This window comes from Pelodiscus sinensis, chromosome 4 (genome assembly GCF_052426305.1).
Source record: "Pelodiscus sinensis isolate ZL-2025 chromosome 4, ASM5242630v1, whole genome shotgun sequence".
NCBI classification, from domain to species: Eukaryota; Metazoa; Chordata; order Testudines; family Trionychidae; genus Pelodiscus; species Pelodiscus sinensis.
This window is the reverse complement of record NC_143055.1, coordinates 120,577,042-120,600,413: the sequence shown is the minus strand read 5'-3', so window position 1 is coordinate 120,600,413 and position 23,372 is coordinate 120,577,042. Positions and strand designations below refer to the sequence as shown.

The window sequence follows — 23,372 nt, the reverse complement described above, 5'->3', positions numbered from 1 at the left end:
AGAAGTGGGAAGCTGCAGTTCAGACTGACACTATTTTCTAATGGTTATTATTGGTAGCATCTGGGAGCCCAGCCATGAATCAGGACCATGATGTTGCACGTTTCCTTGGAAAAAAATGCTGAGAGGAGCCAACCAGAGACTCCAGGCAGTTGAAACAGAAGCAGCCAAAGCAGGGACCTATGTATCCCCAGAGAACTTTCCATAGTTCTGGATGAACTTTCCCTGCCCTGAACCGATTAGCAGTTTGCTCTCCATTCTTTTGAATGGGTTAAAGAATTGTCAAAACCAGAACTGGTTAAAAATGATCAGTATGTTTGAAAATATGTTTGAAAATGTTTCATTTAGAAAGAATTCTAATTTTTTTTGAAATTTTCCATTTTGATTGAAGAAATTAAAAACTGAACAAATGTTAACAGCCTTTGTTATTTGTTTTCTCTCTACCCTCTTCTTTTCCCCTCCTTCCAGTGGTAAAATGGAGGAAAGAAGAGGCAAGAAAGGTGAAAGAAGTGGGTGAGAATCACCATTCAGAAACAACAAAACAAAACCCCAGTATTTAAGATTTGTTTTTGTATTGTGTTGATTTTTAATCAAAAAGCCAAATGTTTTCCATTCAAATGTATTTTCAAAAATAAATTTAAAAAAAGAACTTTTAGCATAGCATTATTGACTTCAAACACATCAAGCACACTTATTCCATTTAAAGATTGTCTAATTAATTCTGTATCACTGACAAAACAAGGAAAAGTACACTGAAGTTTGGGGCGCAACAGATGTACTGATGTTGTATGATATACAATGGCTCATATACAATGCCATTATTAAAATCACATTTTGTAGATTACATTAAGATGAAAAGTTGATACATGGCAGGTGCTAATGTTACAGTATATAGAGAAAGTCTTCTTCCTTCACCTGTAATTTTTTTTCCTGTAAAAGGATGTATTTCTCTTCAGGAAAGTTTTAGTATATACATGTGAACAAGAAAAGGGCACAGAATCTGACTGCTGACCCTGATTTCAGTGATATAAACATAATAAAATATATAATAAAAATGGGAACCAGACCAGTACCTATAGAGTTCACTACAGAGTATCAAGGTTAACCTGACAAAAGAGAGGCAGTAGGTGCCATTAAAGAGATTTACTGTTCACTGTGTTACAGTAAAAATAGCTTGTTGTTATAGTCTACAGTAGAAATTGCTGTGTTAGGTCCATATTTAATGGCATCCAGTGTATGTAAAGAAACAGGAAGACAAACCAGCAGAAATGCATAGTGTAATTGCATTCTCCTGGCTTAGAAGAAGAAAATAAAACACATTGAGAGGGGAGGGGGAAGGATAACAGGGAGCATTGAACATAATGGATGCCTGACTGCACACAAGTGAAGGTTTGAGAATACCCCATCTGCCAGTTTCTCTCTTACTGCTAAGATACCACTGCCAAATGATTAGTCTAGGTTGGGATACAGAGCTCAGCAATCATGAGGATGAGAGGCTGCTGAATAGCTTTCCTGGGGAAAGCTGCTTTTTCCATAGACAACTATTCATTTAAAGTGTTTCCATCTCAAAACAATAAGCAAAGCTAATTTCCGCAGAACATGAGTAAAGCATGCTACCCAAAGCATGTTCCCTCCCAGAAATACAATGTTATCAATTCTTGGCAGCCCCATATAAAGCTTTAAGCTAATATTCTAGTGTTAACATTTTCAAAAACACATACATGGGAGTACAGCAAACTACAGTTGAGTAAAGAGTAAAGAGAAACTACTATGAGTAAAGAGAAACTGAGAGAGCATTTCCCCTTTTTGACCTGTAAGAAATATCGATGTAATTACAGGGAACTGGTCAGCCTGTAAACTGATGGGCTCATATTGTCTATCCTAAGCCCTTGTAGATTCTGGAATCAATACTGAAAGAAATGGGCAATACAGAAGTATAACTAACGAGTTCTGTGGCACCTTATAGGCTAACAGAATAGTGATAGAAATGTAGCTGTGTTAGTCTGGTGTAGCTGAAACAAAATACAGGACTATGTAGCACTTTAAAGACTAACAAGATGGTTTATTAGATGATGAGCTTTTGTGGGCCAGACCCACTTCCTCAGAAGTGGGTCTGGCCCACGAAAGCTCATCATCTAATAAACCATCTTGTTAGTCTTTAAAGTGCTACATATTCCTATAGGCTAACAGATTGATTGGTGCATAAGCTTTCATCGGCAAAGACCCACTTCGTCCGATCTTTCCAGGCTTTGGTATAAAACTTCCCCCCAAAATCCTAAAAACCTCGATTTTGGTGATAAAAATCTGCTGCCACCATCAAGTACTTTTGAACTCCAACAGGGGTGGACACTTGAAACCAGCCCCAGGGCACCCCAAGCTCTTTTCCCCAAAGAGCTTGAAAAAGAAAAGAGAAAATACAAACTGCAGTCTGTGGCTGCCATTCCCTAGTAAGAGGCATTCAGATCCCACAGATAGATTTTCCGGGACACAGACCTGAACCAATACCAGGTTTAATAAAAAGGAAATAACTTTTATTATCACAACAATACTCCTGTTATAAGCATAGTTGGATTGGCTAGATGGTAAGAGCCGCCAATTAATAAACTCACAGAGAATTTTCCCATGGAAACAAAACTTAGTTACAAAAGAGAGGAAACCCCATTTCTGAATGCACAAGACATCAGATTCTCATTCCCAAACCATAAAACAATAAAACCTAATGGATTTATCTAGACTTTACCCTACTTACAGATGGTGAAGAGTCTTTTCTTGGAGAGGGACGTGTTGTCTGTCCCCCTCACTATCTGGAAAGAAACTGCCTCTGAGATAAAGAAGGGAAAAACCAAAAATTCCTTTGTCCCAGTTTGAAATCCCTTTCTGCATTTCTATTGGCTGACTGCTACCTGGCTAGGTACAGTTAACCCCTTAGTCCCAAGGCTGCTGGCCATCCCTCATGACCATGATAGGGTCAGTGGCCTGTGACCCAAAAAAGGTTCCCTACCTGTGCTATAAATAAAGAAAACATTGAAACCTTTTCTGTTGAACACAAATTCATATTTTACTTTTTTTTAAACGAAGTTTGATAAACTAACATGAGGTAATTAAAACACTTAATCTATTTAATAATTTAAGTTAAACCTTTCTCCCTAGTTGCAGCACTGGCAAAATGGCTCAGGTGTCATTATGAAATTAACGATGTGTTTCCATTAGCAACTGGTGGTCCACGGAAAGATTTACATTGAGCCAGGTGGTCCATGGGCCAAAAAGTTTGAGAACCACTGCCTTTGACAGAGAGGGTCTGTAGTGCCAAATATCCATGGCCACATTGTACAGCTTTATTCTGCATGTCTAACCCCCTTCTCCCTCGAGAGTTATTACTGATCTGGACAATCACATGGCTGCTGCCAGTCCATGGCTGAGCAAAGTCTCAAATTTGTCTTACCCCAAACATCTTTCTTTTCTAATTCTTTATCTGGGCTAATAACTCTCCCACTGGTCTTTAGAACCTGTGAACTTCTTGCTCAGGTATTTTCCCATGCTTTTAAGTAAATGTTTATGCTGCTGTTGGAAGTGTGCCTTCCCAGAACACGTAGACAAAGGTGCTAGGTCTGCTTGAAATAGCATGCTAAGAATTGTTATTTTTAGAGCTAGTGTGTGTCTATCTGCCAGTATAGGGAGGCATGAACCCAGCTGCAGCGTAAACATGTCCTTTGTCAATCATTCCAAAGAAGATCAATTGCATGAAATTCAATGTATTATGCAGATTTATCAGACAACAGCTTAAAAGTTTAAGTCCTAACTGATCTGTGTGGCTATAAAAGAATTTAATTGACTTTTCACCTTAATAATTATTGCACCATTTTACTGATTTTTACTTACCGTAACTGTTATTGGCCAAATCAATTCAACACACAGGTTCACTAACAGCTAATATGGTCATATGCACACAAGCCCCATGAAGCCTATTTTTCAAACTGCGAAGTGCTAATTTTGAAATAGACTGTGCATGTGCATTGTTCAATTTTGAAATCTTCTTAAATATAACAAATTCAAACCATATTTCATGAGAATTTTGAAAGCACTTCTCCCAAAAAGGCAACTGCTCTGCCAACTTTTAACTTCCTCGTCCTACCTACTAGCGCTAAATCTGTTTTTTTTTAATAGAAATAAAATCACATTAATTTTAATAATAGGAGAAATGTTATTTTCCCCTCTCAGTAGTTTCAAAAATGGCTGAACCAGTTTTCCTCAAACTTTTTAAAGAAAACCATCATCCTCAAGAAAAGCTCAATTTTGATCAATGTTAGGCCAAAAGGTGTCAGGTTTGGAAAGTAATGAGCAGTTGACAACAGAGCAATAGCATGTAAATGTTTAAACAGTTATACCTAAAGCTGTTACCCAGAGCTCCTGTTTCAGATAGAGTAAATGGATTAGACAAACACAAGATCACCAGCTGTGCACAAATTCAGACAGGTATAGATCTACAGACATATGAAGAAAATTGGGAAAATATCACTTCCACTCTTCTTTATGAAACCAATCCAAAGCCCCATGAAGTCAGTGGGACTCTTTCCATCGACTTTCACAGGCTTTGGATCAGGCCGTATAAGTTCAATTCTACTCTATCCTTGCATACGCTGAAACGGTGGAAAGAGAACCATTCTCCAGTTCCAATTTCTCTAATGCCATGTAAAGGTCACAAACCTTGTGATTCTTTCAGGTTTGAGAACAGTATGAGAAAAAGAGGGCATGTCAAGGATCAAAAAGCAGAGGTGGCACTGTTACACAAACCCCAGTGTATTTGCTTCTGGGGCCTTAGTAGAAGGTGCAGAGTAGTGGTCCTTAAAGTGTGATTCATGGACCACTAGTGGTCTGCAACTATTTTGCAGGTGGAGCTGCAGGCTCAGGGCTCGCCCTTCTCCCCTGCAGCGGGAAGCCTGCGCTGGCACTCCAGCCCTGTGACTCCCCCCCACCAGTAAGTTGGAGCGCCACTGCCAGCTTCCCGCTATGGGGAGAGAGGGGGTTGCCTCATGGGCCGGATCTGGTTTGTAGGGGGAAGGAAGTGATTCCACATGCTGCTGCTCCCCCTTTCCCCAGTTGTGGGAATGTCAGCACAGGAACCTGCGCTTGCCTGGAGGCTTTCCCCGCCCACTGCTCCCAGAATACTGGCCAATGGGAGCAGCGGGGGGGGGGGGGGGGGTGCAGTGCTTGGGAGCAACAGGAGGAATGTGCCAGGTAAGAGCCTCCCATCCTCCCATGCCCAGACCATGCACCCCCACCCTGGACCTTCCTCCTGCCCAGACCTTGCCCACCAACCATCAGTCCATTCCTGCACCTTACCTCCCACTCAGACCTCCCACCCTGCTCCTGCACCCTTCCTCCCTCCAAGATCCCCACCCCAGCCCATTACTGCATCCAACCTCCCACCCACACCTCCACTCTCAGTCCACTCCTGTACCCTGCCTCCCAGCCAGACCCCTCACTCCCACTTCCTCCTGTACCCATTTTGTCATCATGGATGGATGACTGGTGATCCATGGAAACGTCTGCACTGAGCAGAGTGAAAGCATATATCACAGCAGCTCCATCATTGCCTAAAATGCTCTACCACTCATTAACTGCTGGGACTGATCTCTACTGTGTGCTTCAAATGCTCATTGCTTTCCTACAGTCTTTCTTTCCCATGCGCGCTGCATAGTTCCTAAAGCATGCGTGATCTCCTGACCACCAGCTTCTGCATCCTTCTCTTCCTGCCATTGGTTGTGCTGATCCCAGTTCCCAGACAGCATCAGCACACTCTATCCCAGCTCCCTTCCACACCAACTGTCACCCACTTTGTGACACCACAACCCCAAATCATCCAGCGGCATAGGTCTCAGTCCTCCTGAGCATTCTACTCTCCCCATGTCCCCCAAATACATTTCTTTTCACCCCTCCCATGTTCAACAGCTGGTGCCCTTGCTTGCATACATCCTAGGAGAAGGAGACTTGTCCAAACAGGGCTGTCCATCTCTGTGGTAGAGGCTGTGCAAAGACCAAGAACCCATTGAACAGATGGATGGCTGATTTATCCTAACCTAGAACAGTGTTTCTCAAAGTGGTCCATGAAACCACTTTGAGAAACCTGCTCACTGGCTGCTCCAGTGTGTTTATTTACCGGCTCCACAGCCATTGAGCCTCGCCGCTCCCATTGGCTCCAGTTCACAATTTGCAGACAAGAGTAACTGTGGGAAGGAGTGTGGGCCAGGCCAATGGGAGCTGTGAGGCGCCGTAGCCATGGAGCCTGTAAATAAACACACCAGAGCAGCCAGTGAGCAGGTTTCTCAGAGTGGCTTCATGGACCACTTTGAGAAACTCTGGCCTGGAAGATTTACTTGGCGCTGATCAGGTCCTTAACTCAATTAATTTTTGTTTATTGGAAAATAAAATGGTGGGGTTGGGGATGAGGGACTCAATATGCAGGCTGCCCCAGGGGAAAAGGACAACCCCAGCTCTCTGTCACTGTAGCAGCTTCGGACCAGGTGAGAAGAGCCTCTCCATGTTTGCTGCAGCTGCAGTGGGCAAAGGCAGGGGAGGGATGCATGTCCCACAGCTGGGGCAGGTCCATGTTCATTGCAGGTGGGGGAGCTGCAGCCCCTCTTAATCTTCCTAAAGGGCACTTGCGATGTGGGAGGCTTAGGGCTGGGGTCATTCCAAATGAGAGGGCAAGTCGCCCCAGATCTGCCTCTTTTCCATATGGTTTTCTGAGAAGCAATCCCTTTCCAGGCACATCCCATTTTCCTGGCACAACCAAGCCCTAACCTTATTTTAAATTATAAAAAAAAGAAGCTGCATACCAAATTTGGTGGTCCTACCTCTTGCCATTTAGGAGTTTTTCAACAAACTAAGGTAACTGTATTTGAACTTTCCAAAAAGAGGACACTCCTGAGAGGGCGTGTATCTGTATCAGTATCTACCAACTCACATTGTATTAATGTGTTATACTGTATATATACTATATGTAATACATTAATACAACGTGAGTTAGTAGATACCGATACAGAAACACTCCCTCCCAGGAGTGTCCTCTTTTTGGAAAGTTCAAATATGGTAACCCTAAACTACAAACAGACAGACACACTCACAAACAATTATACAGTAGATTTAGGTCAGAAGACAGCTAAAATAATATACTTGTGTGCTTACTTGTTGTGACACCATGAACAACTCCTTCCCTGGTCCTGGAACCTAAACAAAGAAAAATCATTTTACACTGAAATTGTTATGAGTATTGGCAACACCTGTTAGCAAATACTGGGTCAAGTGAATAGGTGATAGAAAAGCAGTAAATATAGTACAGCTAGATTTTAATAAATCATGATAGTGGCTCATAAGGTGTGTAACATTAATTCAAATTGGGCTTAATATAGGCAATGGCATAAGGATAGAAGATTGACAGAACCACCAATAAAGGGTGAAGATAAGTGGCCGGCTACGTCTACACTGGCATGATTTTCCGGAAATGCTTTTAACGGAAAAGTTTTCCGGTAAAAGCATTTTTGGAAAAGAGCGTCTAGATTGGCAGGATGCTTTTCCGCAAAAACACTTTTTGCGGAAAAGCGTCCATGGCCAATCTAGACGCGCTTTTCCACAAAAAAGCCCCGATAGCCATTTTCGCGATCGAGGCTTTTTTTTGCGGAAAAGAAATCTCTGCTGTCTACACTGGCCCTTTTGCGCAAAAGTCTTTTGGAAAAAGACTTTTGCCTGAACGGGAGCAGCATAGTTTTTCCGCACAAGCACTGACAATCTTACATGAGATCGTCAGTGCTTTGGCAGAAATTCAAGCGGCTAGTGTACATAGCTGTCAAGTTTTTCCGCAAAAGCAGATGATTTTGCGGGAAAACTTGCCAGTCTAGACACAGCCCCATGTTTTGAGTTGTGGAGTAGGGGGAGCATCCATATTAGATCTGAATTTAGTTATTAACTTCATTAATGTTCTAATACACAGCATGTTAAGAAAGCACCCACTTCTATAAAGACTTCCGCACATGAAGAATTTCACTTATGTGAGCAGTTCCCACTGTCCCACATGCATAAAATTACTCATGAGTAAGGCTGTGTAGCCTCAGATTAGCAGATGGTCATAAAATTCATTTTGGAAAACATGCAAGTGAATATTTTTCTGGGAAGTAATCTGAAACAAATACTTTAATGAGAATGGAATCTGAGAGGCAGCTTGAGGTAATAGTGAGCAGTGATAGATACAGTATTGGACATGAGTGTATGGTTTAATGTGGCAGCCACAAAGACCAAATCAATTTTGGTATGCATATGCAAATATGTCCTGAATCCTTGGGGAAAAATCTTGTCCTAGGAAGGAAATGGGCACCCATTGGCATCAATGGTAAAACTCCCATTCATTTTTAATGGAAGCAGAAATAAACCACTAGGAAGTGCTTTTGAAAATCCCATCCTCAATACCTTTTTCCATTCCAGACTTCTAATTCTCTGATTTTATAACTTAGCTACATCTGAAGGAGATAAGCCCATCTCTGACCAACCAGGCTTAGGAATTTACAATGCAGACAAGTAGTATGGAAGCCCAGGTAATAGCTTTGTAATGCCATTGGGCTAGGTCTTCAAGGGACAGTATTGCTATCTACATTTTAAAAAGCATTTATTTTCTTTATTATGCACATTATATGAGAATTTTTTTCCCAATGAGTTCCCAAATATTTAGAAACTTCTAGCTATGCTATTTATTTATTTGGGCAATTTTTATGGCTCACATTCAGTATACATGCATTGTTTTATGTCAGGCCTTTTTAACATCATGCATGTGCACTGTTCCTTTAAATCCATAGAAAGAAGCCAAAAAAGGGCATCTGGTGAAAATTCTAGGCAGAAGCTCTACAGTGAAGCAGCAAGAATGTAGCAATAGGTTTAATATTGTTTTCCTTATTCTAATAAAGTTTCTTGTTTAGTGTTAGAAGAAAGAGATTGTCAGTGATTCTTTAGAGTTGTGATATTTGGCCACCCCACTAATATAATTGCAAATATTGTAGAACAGTACTCTAGCACTATGTTTCATGTTTTACTGGTGCCAATTTAAAAGAATTGTGTGTGTGTGTGTGAGAGTAAGTGAGAGAGACATGTGAAATGACTTCATGCCTGGAAAATGAAGATGCCAGACTTGCTCTGGGCACTTTGAAGAAGATAGTTTCTCTGTCTGAAAGTCAGGTAAATAGCCAAGGATTAGAACACAGGGTGAAGAAATAGTGTCCTCTCTTCTTGATAGTCATTCAATTATACCAGGAGAAACACCAGATTGTTTTCCTCTACAGCAAATGTCAATCATTGCAAGGTTTCTGAGCTCTGTGACTAAAAACAAAGCAGAAGTCTTTTCAGTGTGTAAGGATTAATCTTACACCACCAGCACTCAGTTCCACATGGTCATAAATGCTCTATAGTCTCAATTCAGCAAAACACATTTCATTTTAAGCACAAATGTAATTCCACTGATTTGTAGAAAGAGCCTACAAAGCACTTCATTGGATTCCATCAGACAATAGGACACATGCTTACAATTGAGCATGAGCTTAAGTGCTTTGCTGGATTGGAGTCAGAGTGCTCAATTCCCTTGCTGGATTGATCCCTAGTGATGGGCTAAATCCTTCAAGCGACTTACTGTTCAATTGGGGTGGGACGAGATGGAGTAAAGCATCAAAAAACCCTCACAGAAGAATTCTCCATCACAGATATCTCGAGAACGAAATATACATATGTGGGAGTGCTTGGCTCCATGGAAGGCATGAAGCCTCAAGTGGAAGGAGGAGGAGGCAAGGATAACCAGCTCTCAGCACCGAACAGACCAGGGGTTGACAACGTGTGGCTCACGAGCCATATAAAGCTCACTTAAGAGCCAAATATGGCTTGCGGCTTGAGCTCAGCCCTACCTTCATTCTCCCCTTCCCCCCGCAACAGGGATCCTGGGCTGGTGATCCAGCCTTGCTCCCCCAACAAGATTAGAGTCAGTGCCAGCTTCCTGCAGGGGGAGGGGAAAGCCTTGAGGCTCTCCACCAGATTCAGCTTGTGGGAAAGTGCATGCACACTGCTCCTCCCCTCCCCTCCCCACAGCAACACGTGTGGTTCCTTATCCACCATACTTTCCCCATACTCCAGGGAGGCAGGACACGGGAGCTGAACAGTCTCCCGTGCCTGATGATCACCACAGAAAGTGCACCCGGCTGCACTGGATGTGGTGGTGCTGTATATTGAACATGCAAGAGTGGGTGGGAGGTGCAGCTAAGATGGCGGCAGAGGATCCGGACTTTCGGGATGAGGAGCAGCTGGATTTCCTAAATGAGTGGCACATGCCCTGCCTACAGATCCTGTCCAAGAGATATTCATCCCAGGAGACCAGCAGGTACTGGCCAAGCTGCTCCTGCCCCCTCCCCACTGGTCAGACACCCACTCACACCTCATTCCCGCCCCCTGGACAGACACCCACCAGCACCTTGTTCCTGCCCCCTCGGCCAGACATCCATCAGAACCCTGCTCCTGCCCCCTGGACAGACACCCACCAGCATCCTGCTCCTGCAACCTCCCCCCTGGCCAGACATCTACCCCCAGCTTGCTCCTGCACCCTACCTCCCTCCTAGATTCTGCATCGCCTTCCCTACCCTATTCACTGGCAGCTCTGTCCCACACACTGGACCCCTCATGTTTGGTCCCACCCCAGAGCTTAGGGGGGGCACAAAATCCACTAATCCTGGAACTCCAGAATAGTTAGTCTGGCCAGAGGCCTTGAACCTCAGTCCCCTTTGCCCTCATCCCTGCCACCCATGGTGTTGGAATGCCAGGGGAGTGAAGTGTCTCAGTTGGGGGCCACATGAGAGAGGGCTGGAGTGTTTTGAAGGGGTTTGTGTGTGTGTGGGGGTTTCTGTTTGTTTTCTTCTCTGATTTTTCTGTGGGACAGTGGCCCCTGACCCAAAAAAAGGTCCACCACCCCTGCCATAAATAAAGACAATGTTGAAACTTTTGTGTTGGACATAATATTTTACTTTATTTAAAAAAGAAACCTGGACAACAAGCCCCCATTTGGGACCCAGCCCCCATCTGGCCACAGCATCATAACACTCCTGCTCAGCTTTCTCCCCCCTCCCCAACCCTGAGCCCATCATACACCCAAACCCCCTGCCCTAAGCCCCTCATACACCCCAATCAAACCTCTTGCACCCCAACATCCCCAGACTCCACCGTAAGATTGACAGAAGACAGCCTGAATACTTGCATGAAGCTGGATTTGATCAGTTATGATGTAAACTTCAAAGAAATGTGTGAAAAGATGCAGGAGCAGAAGTCCCATTAGTCTGTGAGTACGTTTCATTTATGCTATTACTAATATCTATTTATGCTATTACTAGTATCAATTATATTAAGTTGTATATTTTCCATCATGCAAGTGGGCATTCTTATTGGCTCTTGACCACTTGTTTTGAATTTTGATGTAGTTTGGCTCTTTGATTTGAAAAGGTTGCCAACCCCTGGTCCAGACCAGGCCCTCAGAGCTGCCTGGATCGTGCTGCACGGGACTCAGGCACAGATTTAAAGGGTCTGGGGCCCCAAGGCAGCTGCAGCCTTCTCCTCTTGTCGGGAGTGGGAGCATAGGATGGAAAATGGCTCTCTTTACTGGCCACTCCAAAACTTCATAGAAAAGCTGCTTCGCATGTCCTGCATGACAGGAGTCATGGAGTGGTGATTCAGGGTACTAACTAGTAGTCAAGAAACATGGCCTGCTTGTACATTCTGTCTCAGCAATAAGCTTTCTGCATAGATGACACATGCAAGCAGAACACTGACACGCATGCACACTACTTCTCCTGAATACACTGTTCATGAGACCACACAGGAGGAAGGGGTGGATGTTCCTTCTGTTTTCAGCCACCAGCCAGAATTTGGACCTTCGTGTGAACCCCCCTCCCCCCTCCAAAGAGACACCAGTACCACCCTTCTTTCCCATTTCACTAGTATTTGTCAACACTATTAAACTTCAGTAGTTATTTTGTGTGTTGACTGTGAGGCCCAATCCTGCACACCGCTCATTTCTGAGCACTTCTTTAGAGGTGCTGAGCATTCTGAGCACTTCAATGAATTGGAGCCTCATTCAGACATAGAGCTGGCTAAGGCAGCACATGCTTTCTGCAGTAGCACATGCACCACTTTCAGCAACAGCTGGTTGGGAAAAGGGAACCTTGACCCAATTGGAGAGAGAGATTATTGTTCTGCTTCTGAGTGCTCTCACAGAGTACTGTTTCCCCAAGGACCTTAGCAGGGATTAGTCTGCTCATTATTCCAACGACAGACCTGAAATATCTTTGCTATCTCTACTGACAGAGAAAAACAACATATGCCTTGAGAGAAGGCTGCAGCAGAGGCATTTCTAAGATATAAACAGTTTGGGGAACGGACAGTATTGTAGTACCTGCTGTAGGTGAGATCAAATCTACATAAATACAAACACCAGAGTCTGGGTGCAGTGGAGAGGGGGAGTGGATGGAGAGGATCCCAACAACCTGATACTAAGCTACACAGGCCCAGTGCAAGTTAAAGCTGTGGGGGGCTGGGAGGGTACTTTGTCCTATACTAAGATTACACCCCAGAAGAGAAAAAGGAACAGCAAAGCTTCACTCTGCTACACACTATGTCCTGACAAGTCCCATCCCCTTTTCCTGAGGCCAAGATAGCAAACTGCGGTCCTTGACTCAGAGCATCAGCATTAAACTCAGAGGCAGATTAAAATGTCCTTTCTTGCATTGTATAGTACCACCCCACTTAAACAATCTACCTGAAATTAAATGTGCATAAGGGTATCAGAATCTAGCCCTGACTTACTTAAATGAAATTGGCATAATGATAAATACAGTTAAGTCATCCATTTTAAAATCCATAAGCTCATAAATGCTAAGCCTAATGGAGACAATATGACACTCAACTTTGATCAGGCCTGAAGGTATGTCTACACTACAGAGTTTTGTCGGAAAAACAGGGTTCCTTTAAGAGCGTTTCTCTGCTAGGCTCTGGCACTAGCACTCAGAAGCAACTGGTGACCTAAAGTCCTGGCTGAAGTGGTTCCAGGTGGCCTTTTATGTGAGAGAGTGTCCAATAAGCACTGGAATGGGTTTCCTAAGGAGGTGGTGGAATCTCCGTCCCTAGAGATGTTTAAATCTCGGCTTGACAAAGCCCTGGGTTGACTTAGTTGGGATTGGTCCTGCCTTGGGCAGGGGGCTGGACTTGATGACCTCCTTGATGACCTTCCAGCTCTATGATTCTATGATTCTGATGCTCTCTTTCGAAAAGCAGATAGCTTTTTTCGTGTGCTTTTGTGTGTGGACTCTCTCTTCTGAAAAAACATTCTTTCAAAAGAAGTTTGCAGTCTAGACGTAGCCTGTGTGACTTGCACAGACCACAAAGCAAGTCAGTGGCAGAGCAGAAACCAAAATTCAGGGTTGATTGCTGGGTTCCAGTCCCTTTCTTTTAAAAACCACAAATGAACATTATTCTTTGTATCTTATATATTAACTATGAAGAATTGATTGTCAGTTGGTGTGAATTAATGTAGCTCCATTGATTTCACCATGCTGATGCACACGAGCTAAGATTCTGGCAGAGTGTAAGAAAGAAGCTAATTTGGGGTTTAATCCAAAACCCATCCAAAAGACTTTCCAGAGACTGAATAGTAATTGGATCAGGTATTAAGAAAGAAGATACCCTGGGTCAGGAGAATGGCATTCAGGATTAAAATAAATAGAATGAAACCCAAACTTTCTCAAGTCTTCTATTGCTTACTTGCCCACAGATAGAAATGTTCCTTTGTTGACTGGAAGATTAAACCATTACAATTATTTCATGGTTTTCTAGATAATGGCTGTTTTTATGTGAGAGTCTCTTGCCACCCTTTTTTGCACTAGATTTTAAAAAATCTATACTTTGAATAATAGGCAGCAGTAATTTGCACAGAAAGACTCGCTTCTCTGTAATTTCTCCCCAAAAACTGATGGCAAAGAGTCACTGACAAGATGACTACTGAGATTACTATCAAGATCTTCTCAATTCTAGTCCCAAAAGGGTCTTTTCAGGATGGTATCAACTAATAGCACTGCAGAACTCATTTGTAATGCATTCAGTTTTAGTTGCAATGCCACGTACAGCAGTGTGGAGTGAAAATCCTCAACTGCTTCAATGCATTTCACTTCATTGTAAATGAGTTCCATTCTACTAATCCTTTAGGAATTTTATCATCTTCTTCCTCTGCTCTGGCAGAGCAGGAAAAAAGAGAAGTTACCACTGTGGGAGGGTGGGGTTAAAAGAGAGGAATACCTGGCTTCCCTTTTCACATGAGGACATGAAGGAGAACTTAACCTAGGATCATTTTGAACTACAATTCCAGCTAGGGAAGATAAACTTCCTGCAGCAATACACTTAGCTGTCATTACCCCTGGTTGAAGGAGAATGGATCTTTTACTTAGTAGCCATTTTCCCATTGTAATGAAACTACATATATGTTTGTTTCTTTTATGAAAGAAATCAGTTTAGTGTGGGATCACTCCTGCACTATGATTAATTATTAGTATACAGATCCTATCCCAACAGCTCACAATCTAAGCACACTGAAGACAATGGTAATTTTGCCATTGACTTCATTGGAAGCAGGTTTGGGTTCTAGCATTCCTAGTATCACAGCAAATGGAAAAGGCATGCAGATTAACTCAGCACATGCTTTATGAGCATATCTAATAAAGAGAACTCATGGAAGTGCTTTTTTGATCTACAAGCAAAACCTCTGAAAACCAATAACAGACAATGAAATAGTGGAAGATATTCTGATAATCATGCAAAAGTGCCTAGATACATTGAAACATATACTCATTTTAAATTTAGCTTTCAAAATTGCTGCTTTTTTGTTAACCAGGGAATGGAATTTTCTATGACTTAACTAGAAAAGAATGTTCAAGGTAGGCTACACAATGTGTAGTCCAATATATGCAGAGCAGAAATAATTTGTTACAAACTAACACTAACCTGTTAGGGTATTAGGATTCAGAAAAACAAAACAAAAAAGGGAATGTGTGGCAACCCCAATATTTCCATATCCAGGCAATTATTTCAGTTTTCAACCATATTCCAGTCGGAAAGCTGTGCACATCTCCCTAAGTGTACACAGCATCTGTACCAGCATTTACCTATTAAACCATGAAAAAAAAAAGAAAGAACATACTGAAAAGACTATATTATTTTTTCGTCTTTAAGCATGATCTAATTTAACTTAGAAGGAAACAGAAGGAGGAAATAGCAGGAGGAAAAACAGGTAGTTTGAAATAGGGCAGTTATTCCAGGCTTGTAAATTAAAAAAAAAAAAAAAAAAAAAAAAAGGTGTCCGGCCGGGAAGATGCAAATCAAGCACGGGATATTTAAATCCTGGGCTTGATTTGTAATTCCGAATGCCTACATTTGCAGCCCTATTCCAAAATAGGCTGCAAGTGTAGACATACCCTTTGAGACATTAATTCTATTCCTAGCTCTGCACTGGCTCCCTGGGTGACATGGGCAAGTTCCTTGTCCCAGTTTTCCTGTTTGTAAGATGAAATGATGTGGTGTATATACCCCACATTGGGCCAGGAGGGCTTAATGCCCTGTGGGTAGAGGAAGTCCCACCCCCCCTCAGCCACACTGGGCATGCTCCAAGGCCTGGAGCAATATGAAAGGGAGCAGCTCAGCTCAATCTGGGCTGGATGCTGGAGAGGAAGGACCTTCTAAAGGAGCTCCAGAGGTGGACCAGCCAGAAACCCAGACAATGGGAGCCGGAGACCCGGAAGACTGTTTTGAGTCTCCAGACCCAATGGAACTGTAGAAGGAGACTGGCACTGTGAAGCCTGGCAACCCTGAAACTGAGGGGATCACCCCAACACCAGAACTGGTAGGAAGTAACCCAGGGAGGGTGCATGAGTCGTGTATCCAACCCAGGCGCGCTCAGTGTGTTGTGGTAGGATTCCGCGCTAAGCGAATGGAGGGTCACTTCTCCAATGATAGGGCCCTGGGTTGGGGTCTGCTGGAGTAGGGCTGCTGCCTCAAACCCCTTGTAACTCTAGCCATTAGGCTGTGCTTCCCTGAACCATAGGGTTGAGTTATAGACCGTGGCTGCTGGGCCACGCTGCCTCGGGATGAGGCGTTCTTGTGACACGACAGATGGGAACATAATATTTCCCTACCACACAAGGTTATTGTGGTCATTCCTTCATGATCCATGGAAGGAAGATGCTGGGGCCAACAATGTAACAAGTATCCATTAGAGGAAACTCAGTCAAGGGAGGTGAGGGAATGAAAAGCTTTTACACTGGGGTGGGCAATAATTTTTTATGCAGGGCTACTCCAAGAATTTGGAAAGTAGTCGAGGGCTGCATTCTTCTATGATATTAATGGAGGAGATGTGGGGTCTGGGATGAAGATTAGGTGCAGAAGGGAGCTTGGGGTAAGGGAAGGAGTTTGGATGAAGGAGGCAGTTGTGACCTGGGGCACTGGACTGCGTTGGAGGGGGAGGGATTGTGACCTACGGCAGGAAATTGGGGTACACAAGGGAATGCAGAGATTTGTGTTGTGAGCTAGGGCAGAAGGGGACTATGATCTGGGGCAGGTGATTTGGGTATGTGGAGTAGGAGGCAGAGGGTTGGAGAAGGGAGGGACTGGGGTGCCAGAGGTAGGCTCCGCCAAGAAACTTACCAGCCAGCAGCAGTTCCTGAATCAGTCTCCCAGCTTGCCCTTCCCCTACACAGGCTGCAGCCACATTCTCTGGAGACCCTTGTACTTCACGGCTGCCTGTTATTGAAACAGGCAGCTCCCATTGGCCAGTTTCTGGTCAGAAACTGACCAATGGGATTGTGCTAGGGGCAGAGCAGCTTCTAAAGCTTCTCCCCTCCCTTCTGGACTCAGTTTTTAAAGAAAACCTGCCCCACTGCCACATTTCTGAGCAGCATGTGGTTGGGGCTAGCCATGTGGGGAGCCTTCCTGGGGCTCTCCGCAGCATCCACAGGCAGGATCCAGTGTCGTGATGGGCCAAATTCGATCCACAGGCCGCATTTTGTCCATAGGGTTGCTAGATGGTTTCACAAAAAATACCAAACCCTCCCCCCAAAAAAAAGGCTGGGGAAAAAATTCTGTTGAGAAAGAAAGAAAAAAAAACCACAGGAAAAGTTTTTGAGGAAAAAAAAGGCAAAAAAAAAAGGCAGAAAAAAACCCAGGGCCGAAATGCAGTTATGCTCCCTCGTCTCACCACTCCAACCAGCGCGAGCTGCACCACGTGGCTTCCGTCGGAAAAACAGAAAATACCAGACATTTTAAATGTCCTGTACTTTTGGAATTATTTTACCGGACAGAAGATGCAAATACCGGGCTGGACACCTGGCAACCCTATTTGTCCAGGTCTGTTGTACACAGAATGCTGAATATAGGGAATCTTTATTTTAAATCATGTAAAACAACTCATTATATTCCCTCCCTACTACTGAATCCTCTTTGCTTTATACAGCGAGGAAGGATAGGGTTGGATAAATTGCCAAAGTAACTGATTTTTTTCTTAAAAATAAAACTCCTTAAAATCCATGTATTCAGTAGCATTCTGGTTACATAAAACCATCTGTCACTCTGTCTTTGTATACCTGTGTGCCTTTAAACTGTTAGGGCTCTTGGACAGTGAGCCAGTTATCTTTTTGGCACATCTCCTATAGTAGAGTGTGAAGTATGGCACAGAGGTCTCCTACAGTAAGGTGCTACCTATGCCTTCAGCACTGTGTTAAAATAATACGAGGCTGTCATAATGCAATGACATACCAATGGATTTAGCAAGAATCATTACCCATCTTTACAGAGGTTTTACTTCAAGACTAAGGACTCAGTTCTGATCACATTTCCATTACCGTAGCTTTATTATTGAATTACTCTATACTTATAACAAGGTATCTCTGGGGAAGCAAACACATTAATAGCAATTTGTTTTCTACTACCCACCTACCTACATAGAGAACTCCCTCTTTCGTCTTTCCTGCTGCTTCTGCCATACCCTGTTTGGTTTTTTCTGCTGCTGCCACAACTCCCTCTTTAGCCTTGGAAAGCCCTTTCATGAATACATCCATGGCTAACGATTTTCTTTACACAGCACTAGGAAAAAACAAGACACACTTTTGAATAAAAAAACATTTTTCAGAAGGATAGACTGTTCAAACTCTGGTTGGAACCTTACTTATAAAAAGATTGTATCTGTCAATCAGCTGTATGCACACATTATCTATCTACACACATAGATATCTGTATCCATAGAAGTGTTCAATATTTCATGCAGAATAAAAAGTGGTTTAACAAGTGGATACAACAACCAGTGAAATTCTCTGAATGGACCTTAATATTTTCAGTTTTCTCATATGCTGCTGCACAAACAGGTTTAACAGTGCTATAGACCAGGGCTGGGCAAGAGCCTGTTAGCATGTCTTCCCTGAAAGCCCTTTAAAAAGTAGCAGTTGAAAGGGCTCTCAGCTCCTGGCCCCGCTGGTAGCGCAAGCCCTTTAAATAGATGCATTTGAAAGGGCTCGTGCCTCCCAGGCAACATATTAGCCTTGGGGCCCAGGAGCTGTGAGCCCTTTCAACTACTTCTATTTAAGGGGCTTGTGCCTTCCGAGTGGCTGCTAAGCAAAGAGCAGAAGTTGAAAGGGCTCACAGCTCACCCCTCGCTAACACATTGCCTGGGAGATGCAGGGGAGGTGTGAGCCCTTTCGACTCCTGCTATTCAAAGGCCTTATCCCTTCTAACCAAGGCCCTGCGTGTTCCACCCGAGGCCCCATCCATTCCAGGGCAGCCCATGACAACTTCGAAAAAATTTTAAATGGCTCCCCTTCAAAAATTATTGCCTACCCCTGGTATAGACACACAGACACACATCAGGTTTATGCACTACTCTCAAAACCCAAGTAGGACAAGTTTCGACTTTTTTTTTTAAGCCATATAAATGAAGACACCTCAGTCCGTTTCTGACAGGGAGGTGCACATAATGTGTCTTTTCTAGATCCTTTTATTCTTGAATGAGACACAATTCCCACAGACATGAATGTGAGTTTTGTTCTACAGACAAAAGGATTTAACCCTTTAGTTGGATGGTCTACATGTTTTCACTCAGAGCCACGAATCTAGTTCAAAATGCACCAGCAACTTAAAAACAAATAAAAATACCACTCATTTATCTGAAAATTGCTTATCTACTATTGTAGTAGTCTCTATTATAAACCCTGTTATAGCTATATTATCCACCTATATTCATAGTGGTCCCCTCCAGCCTTAGAATCTGTGAAGCTATTAACAGGAAAAGATTAAAGAAAAAAATCTTTGTACCCTATATTCTTGCTTAGTGCATCTGACAGCATTTTGCCACAGTCAGTTTCTCTTTTTCCTTTGTATAGACAGTTTACCCTATTATTTGTGGCGGTATTTCTGGCAGCAGTGGAGATGGAAAACTCATTTATACTTTTTTAAAGGGAAATATTATTGTAACGCCACAATCACTAGTAGGTGATTTCAGGGGCAGATGTGGGACTAGGAACTTCATTTAAGTCCTTAAAAAGGCAATGCTCCTTTAACAAATTAACTCTTGGTGATCTTTTATTTCTCCACCTATAGAATAAGAATTCTGTTGGTACCTGTACCACTTCCTTTATTCCTCTGATGCTGCTGACTAAGGGTATGTCTACACAGCAAAGTTATTTCAAAATAACGGCCGTTATTTCGAAATAACTATCCTAGCATCTACAGAGCCATTCCGTTACTGTGAAATTAATTTGAAATAGCAGAGGGCTTATTTCAAAATTGTTAAACCTCATTCCACGAAGAATAGTGCCAATTTTGAAACTACTATTTCAAAAATAAGCGCTGTGTAGAGGCTTATTTCGAAAAAAAGGGGACCTCCAGCCCTTCCCAGGGTGCCCTGCTGGCCGCTCTGGCCACAAGGCAACTTCTGACCTGATGCCCTGCCAGAACTGGTTCCAACCAGCCTTAAATGCGATTCAACGACCACTCAGTGTGGACGCGCTATTTCAAAATAGAAAAACACTATTGCGACCTGCATTTTGTGTGTAGACGCGTTCTTTCGAAATAAGCTATTTCGAATGAACTATTTTGAAAGTAGATATTTCAAAATAATGCTGTAGTGTAGACATACCCTTTGACTGGGTGCCAAACATCTGGGCGGCAGCAACCACTACCTACTTGTGATCATTTAAATGTGGAAATAAACAGGAGCGAGATTTGTCTCATTAGCACACACTGCAAAATCTGTCACCCTCCCACAGAAAGGGAACAGCTTTCACACTGCTTGAAATAGGAATCTCGGGTGAAATGCATGAGATCGAGCCTTCTGCCGCTCACACAATCTCTCTGGAGCTACTAGGGTGAGGCTGGATCCACTTGACACCTACCCTCAGCCGCAGGGGAAAGCTCCAAATCCGTTTTAGGAGACCCGCCCTGCTCCAGAAGGCTGCAGCTACCTGGACACAGTGTCCTAGTGGAAATTAGCCGAGCGGGGATGAGACATCTCTGCGCACGTGGGCAATGCCCGCTCAGACAATAGTGGCTCCAGTCCCTCGTCCCCGTCTCCCGCACAGGGAGCTGCACTCGGAGCTCCAGAACCGCCCCCCCCCCTCGCTTGAGGTGCTCTGTGGGGCTTGCTGGGGGTGGGGAGGCTCCTGCTGGTGGGGCGGCGCCACTCCTGAGCCTGCCCGCTACCAAGCCGGGGGGCCGGGCAGCTCCCGCCCGGGACTGCTCCTGGGGGCACCGGCACGTACGGACCCCGCCGCCCAGAGCGACCGGACAGAGCGCCGTGACCATAGAGACACAAACAGACCCGGTCACGGACACGGGACAGAGTAGCAGAGGCATACAGGCACCTATAGACCCTGTCTCATAGACAGGGCGGGGTGCTAGGACCATACAGGCACCTATAGACCCTGTCTCATAGACAGGGCGGGGTGCTAGGACCATACAGGCACCTATAGACCCTGTCTCATAGACAGGGCGGGGTGCTAGGACCATACAGGCACCTATAGACCCTGTCTCATAGACAGGGCGGGGTGCTAGGACCATACAGGCACCTATAGACCCTGTCTCATAGACAGGGCGGGGTGCTAGGACCATACAGGCACCTATAGACCCTGGCTCATGGACAGGGCGGGGTGCTAGGACCATACAGGCACCTATAGACCCTGGCTCATGGACAGGGCGGGGTGCTAGGACCATACAGGCACCTATAGACCCGGTCTCATAGACAGGGCGGGGTGCTAGGACCATACAGGCACCTATAGAACCGGTCTCATAGACAGGGCGGGGTGCTAGGACCATACAGGCACCTATAGAACCGGTCTCATAGACAGGGCGGGGTGCTAGGACCATACAGGCACCTATAGAACCGGTCTCATAGACAGGGCGGGGTGCTAAGACCATACAGGTACCTATAGAACCGGTCTCATAGACAGGGCAGGACGGGGTGCTAGGACCATACAGGCACCTATAGACCCGGTCTCAGGCAGGGCAGGGCGGGGTGCCAGGACCATACAGGCACATCACGACCCTATAGGCACATACAGACCCACCCTCCTGTCCGTCGGGAGGCTGGATCTATATGTCCCTCCTCCCCCCCCCCCCAAAATCAGAAACCCTTCCACCAGGCGCGCCCCGGCTGCCGTGCTTCAGCCAGCTCCCTGGCACCTGCCCCGCTCCGCCCGTCGGGGAGGACCCTGGGCCGGTTCCCCCGCGGGGGGAAAGCCAGAGCCCGGCCACAGGCAGCGCAGCCCCGCCCAGGCTACTTACCGCCGGACGGGACTTCAGCCTGCAGCCGTGGGGAGCCTGCGAGCGCCGGGACGCGAGCGGTGGGTCGCACAGGCCCCGCGGGAGCTGCCCCCTTTCAGCGCATCCCCGGCAAAGCGGGCGGAGAGAAGCAGGGAGCGAGTCCGGCAGCTCACGCGCCCGGTCCCAGCTCCGCGGGCGGGGAGCGGAGAGAAGGGGAGGAGAGAAGGGAGCGGGGAGCGATGGTGAGGCGCTTCTAGCGTGCGAAGCAGCCCCTCGCCCTCCTCCCCCGCCCTCTCGGCTGATTTGCCAGGGGGAAGAAAGAGACACCCCTCCACCCCCAGCCTTTGGGCTCCAGTGCCGCTCCCCCCCCCCCCCACATCCAGCCTGACGTGGGGCGGGACAGCTCTCTGGCTACAGCACCCCCAGCATTGAGACTGCTAATGGGAGTGGAGTGGAGCTTGGGCCACAAGCTATTTTTAGCTCGAGTTTATCTACCCCAGTGAGTGCCTGGTCCATGTAGACATAATCACAGATCCTGGGGGGAATCGTATTTCACCGCTGGGGATTGCAGGGGCCTGGCATGGGGCAGGCCATCATTAGCTTCTCCAGCTCCCCTTTGACTCATTAACAACAATAAAGCTGGATATATAATAAAACCTAGGTGGTGGATACATTTTTATTCAAGTTCACACACATTAAGGCTAGGCAAGATACCCACCGGGTAAAATGGAAAGATAGATCCTCTTGATCTTCCTTTCTAAGGGTATGTCTACACTACCCCGCTAGTTCGAACTAGCGGGGTAATGTAGGCATACCGCACTTGCAAATGAAGCCCAGGATTTGAATTTCCCGGGCTTCATTTGCATAAGCGGGGAGCCGCCGTTTTTAAAACCCCGCTGGTTCGAACCCCGGGCAGCGCAGCTACACGGGGCTTGAACTAGGTAGTTCGGAATAGGAATCCTAGTCCGAACTACCTAGTTCGAGCCCCGTGTAGCCGCGCAGCACGGGGTTCGAACCAGCGGGGTTTTAAAAACGGTGGCTCCCCACTTATGCAAATGAAGCCTGGGAAATTCAAAACCCGGACTTCATTTGCAAGTGCGGTATGCCTACATTACCCCGCTAGTTCGAACTAGCGGGGTAGTGTAGACATACCCTCAGCTCCCAAATTATCCCAGAAAAGAAAGAACAGCAGTAGTTTTTCCAAAGTGCCTAAGGTCAGAGCCAGATTATCCAGTAAACACAGTGCATATAGCCTACAAAAAATTTAGGGCCCCAAAAAAAATCATGATTGACTCAAAAATAAGAAAATAAAACAGCTCAATCACACTTAATAATTTGCTATTTTTATTAGAATACATGTGCAAATGTTGAAGATCAATTAAATGGAGGTGTTATTAAATCTTTAGTCAACAAACAACATGCAGGTATAACATACAATTAAATATTTATTTTGTGACTCTTTCTGTTAGCAAAATCACAGACTACATAATCAAATGTTATTTTTCTCAAAAGCTCACTCT

At 44.9% G+C, this 23,372-nt stretch overlaps 1 protein-coding gene across 2 annotated transcripts in view; it reads right to left on the bottom strand.

The window, feature by feature from the left end:
* The window catches only part of SNCA (synuclein alpha), a 104,336-nt gene extending 82,188 nt beyond the window's left edge, over positions 1-22,148 (bottom strand). The window contains exons 1-3 of one of the 2 annotated variants that reach the window (XM_075929593.2): positions 21,874-22,139; positions 18,041-18,186; positions 7,183-7,224 (exon numbers count right to left, since the gene is read on the bottom strand). In XM_075929593.2, coding sequence (XP_075785708.1) covers positions 7,183-7,224; positions 18,041-18,161 — 163 coding nt within the window. In that variant the 5' untranslated portion in view covers positions 18,162-18,186; positions 21,874-22,139. Of the gene's footprint in view, positions 1-7,182; positions 7,225-18,040; positions 18,187-21,873 lie in introns of both variants that reach the window. The other variant, XM_075929594.2, reaches the window with a different exon arrangement.
* Between the last annotated feature and the right edge of the window lie 1,224 nt (positions 22,149-23,372).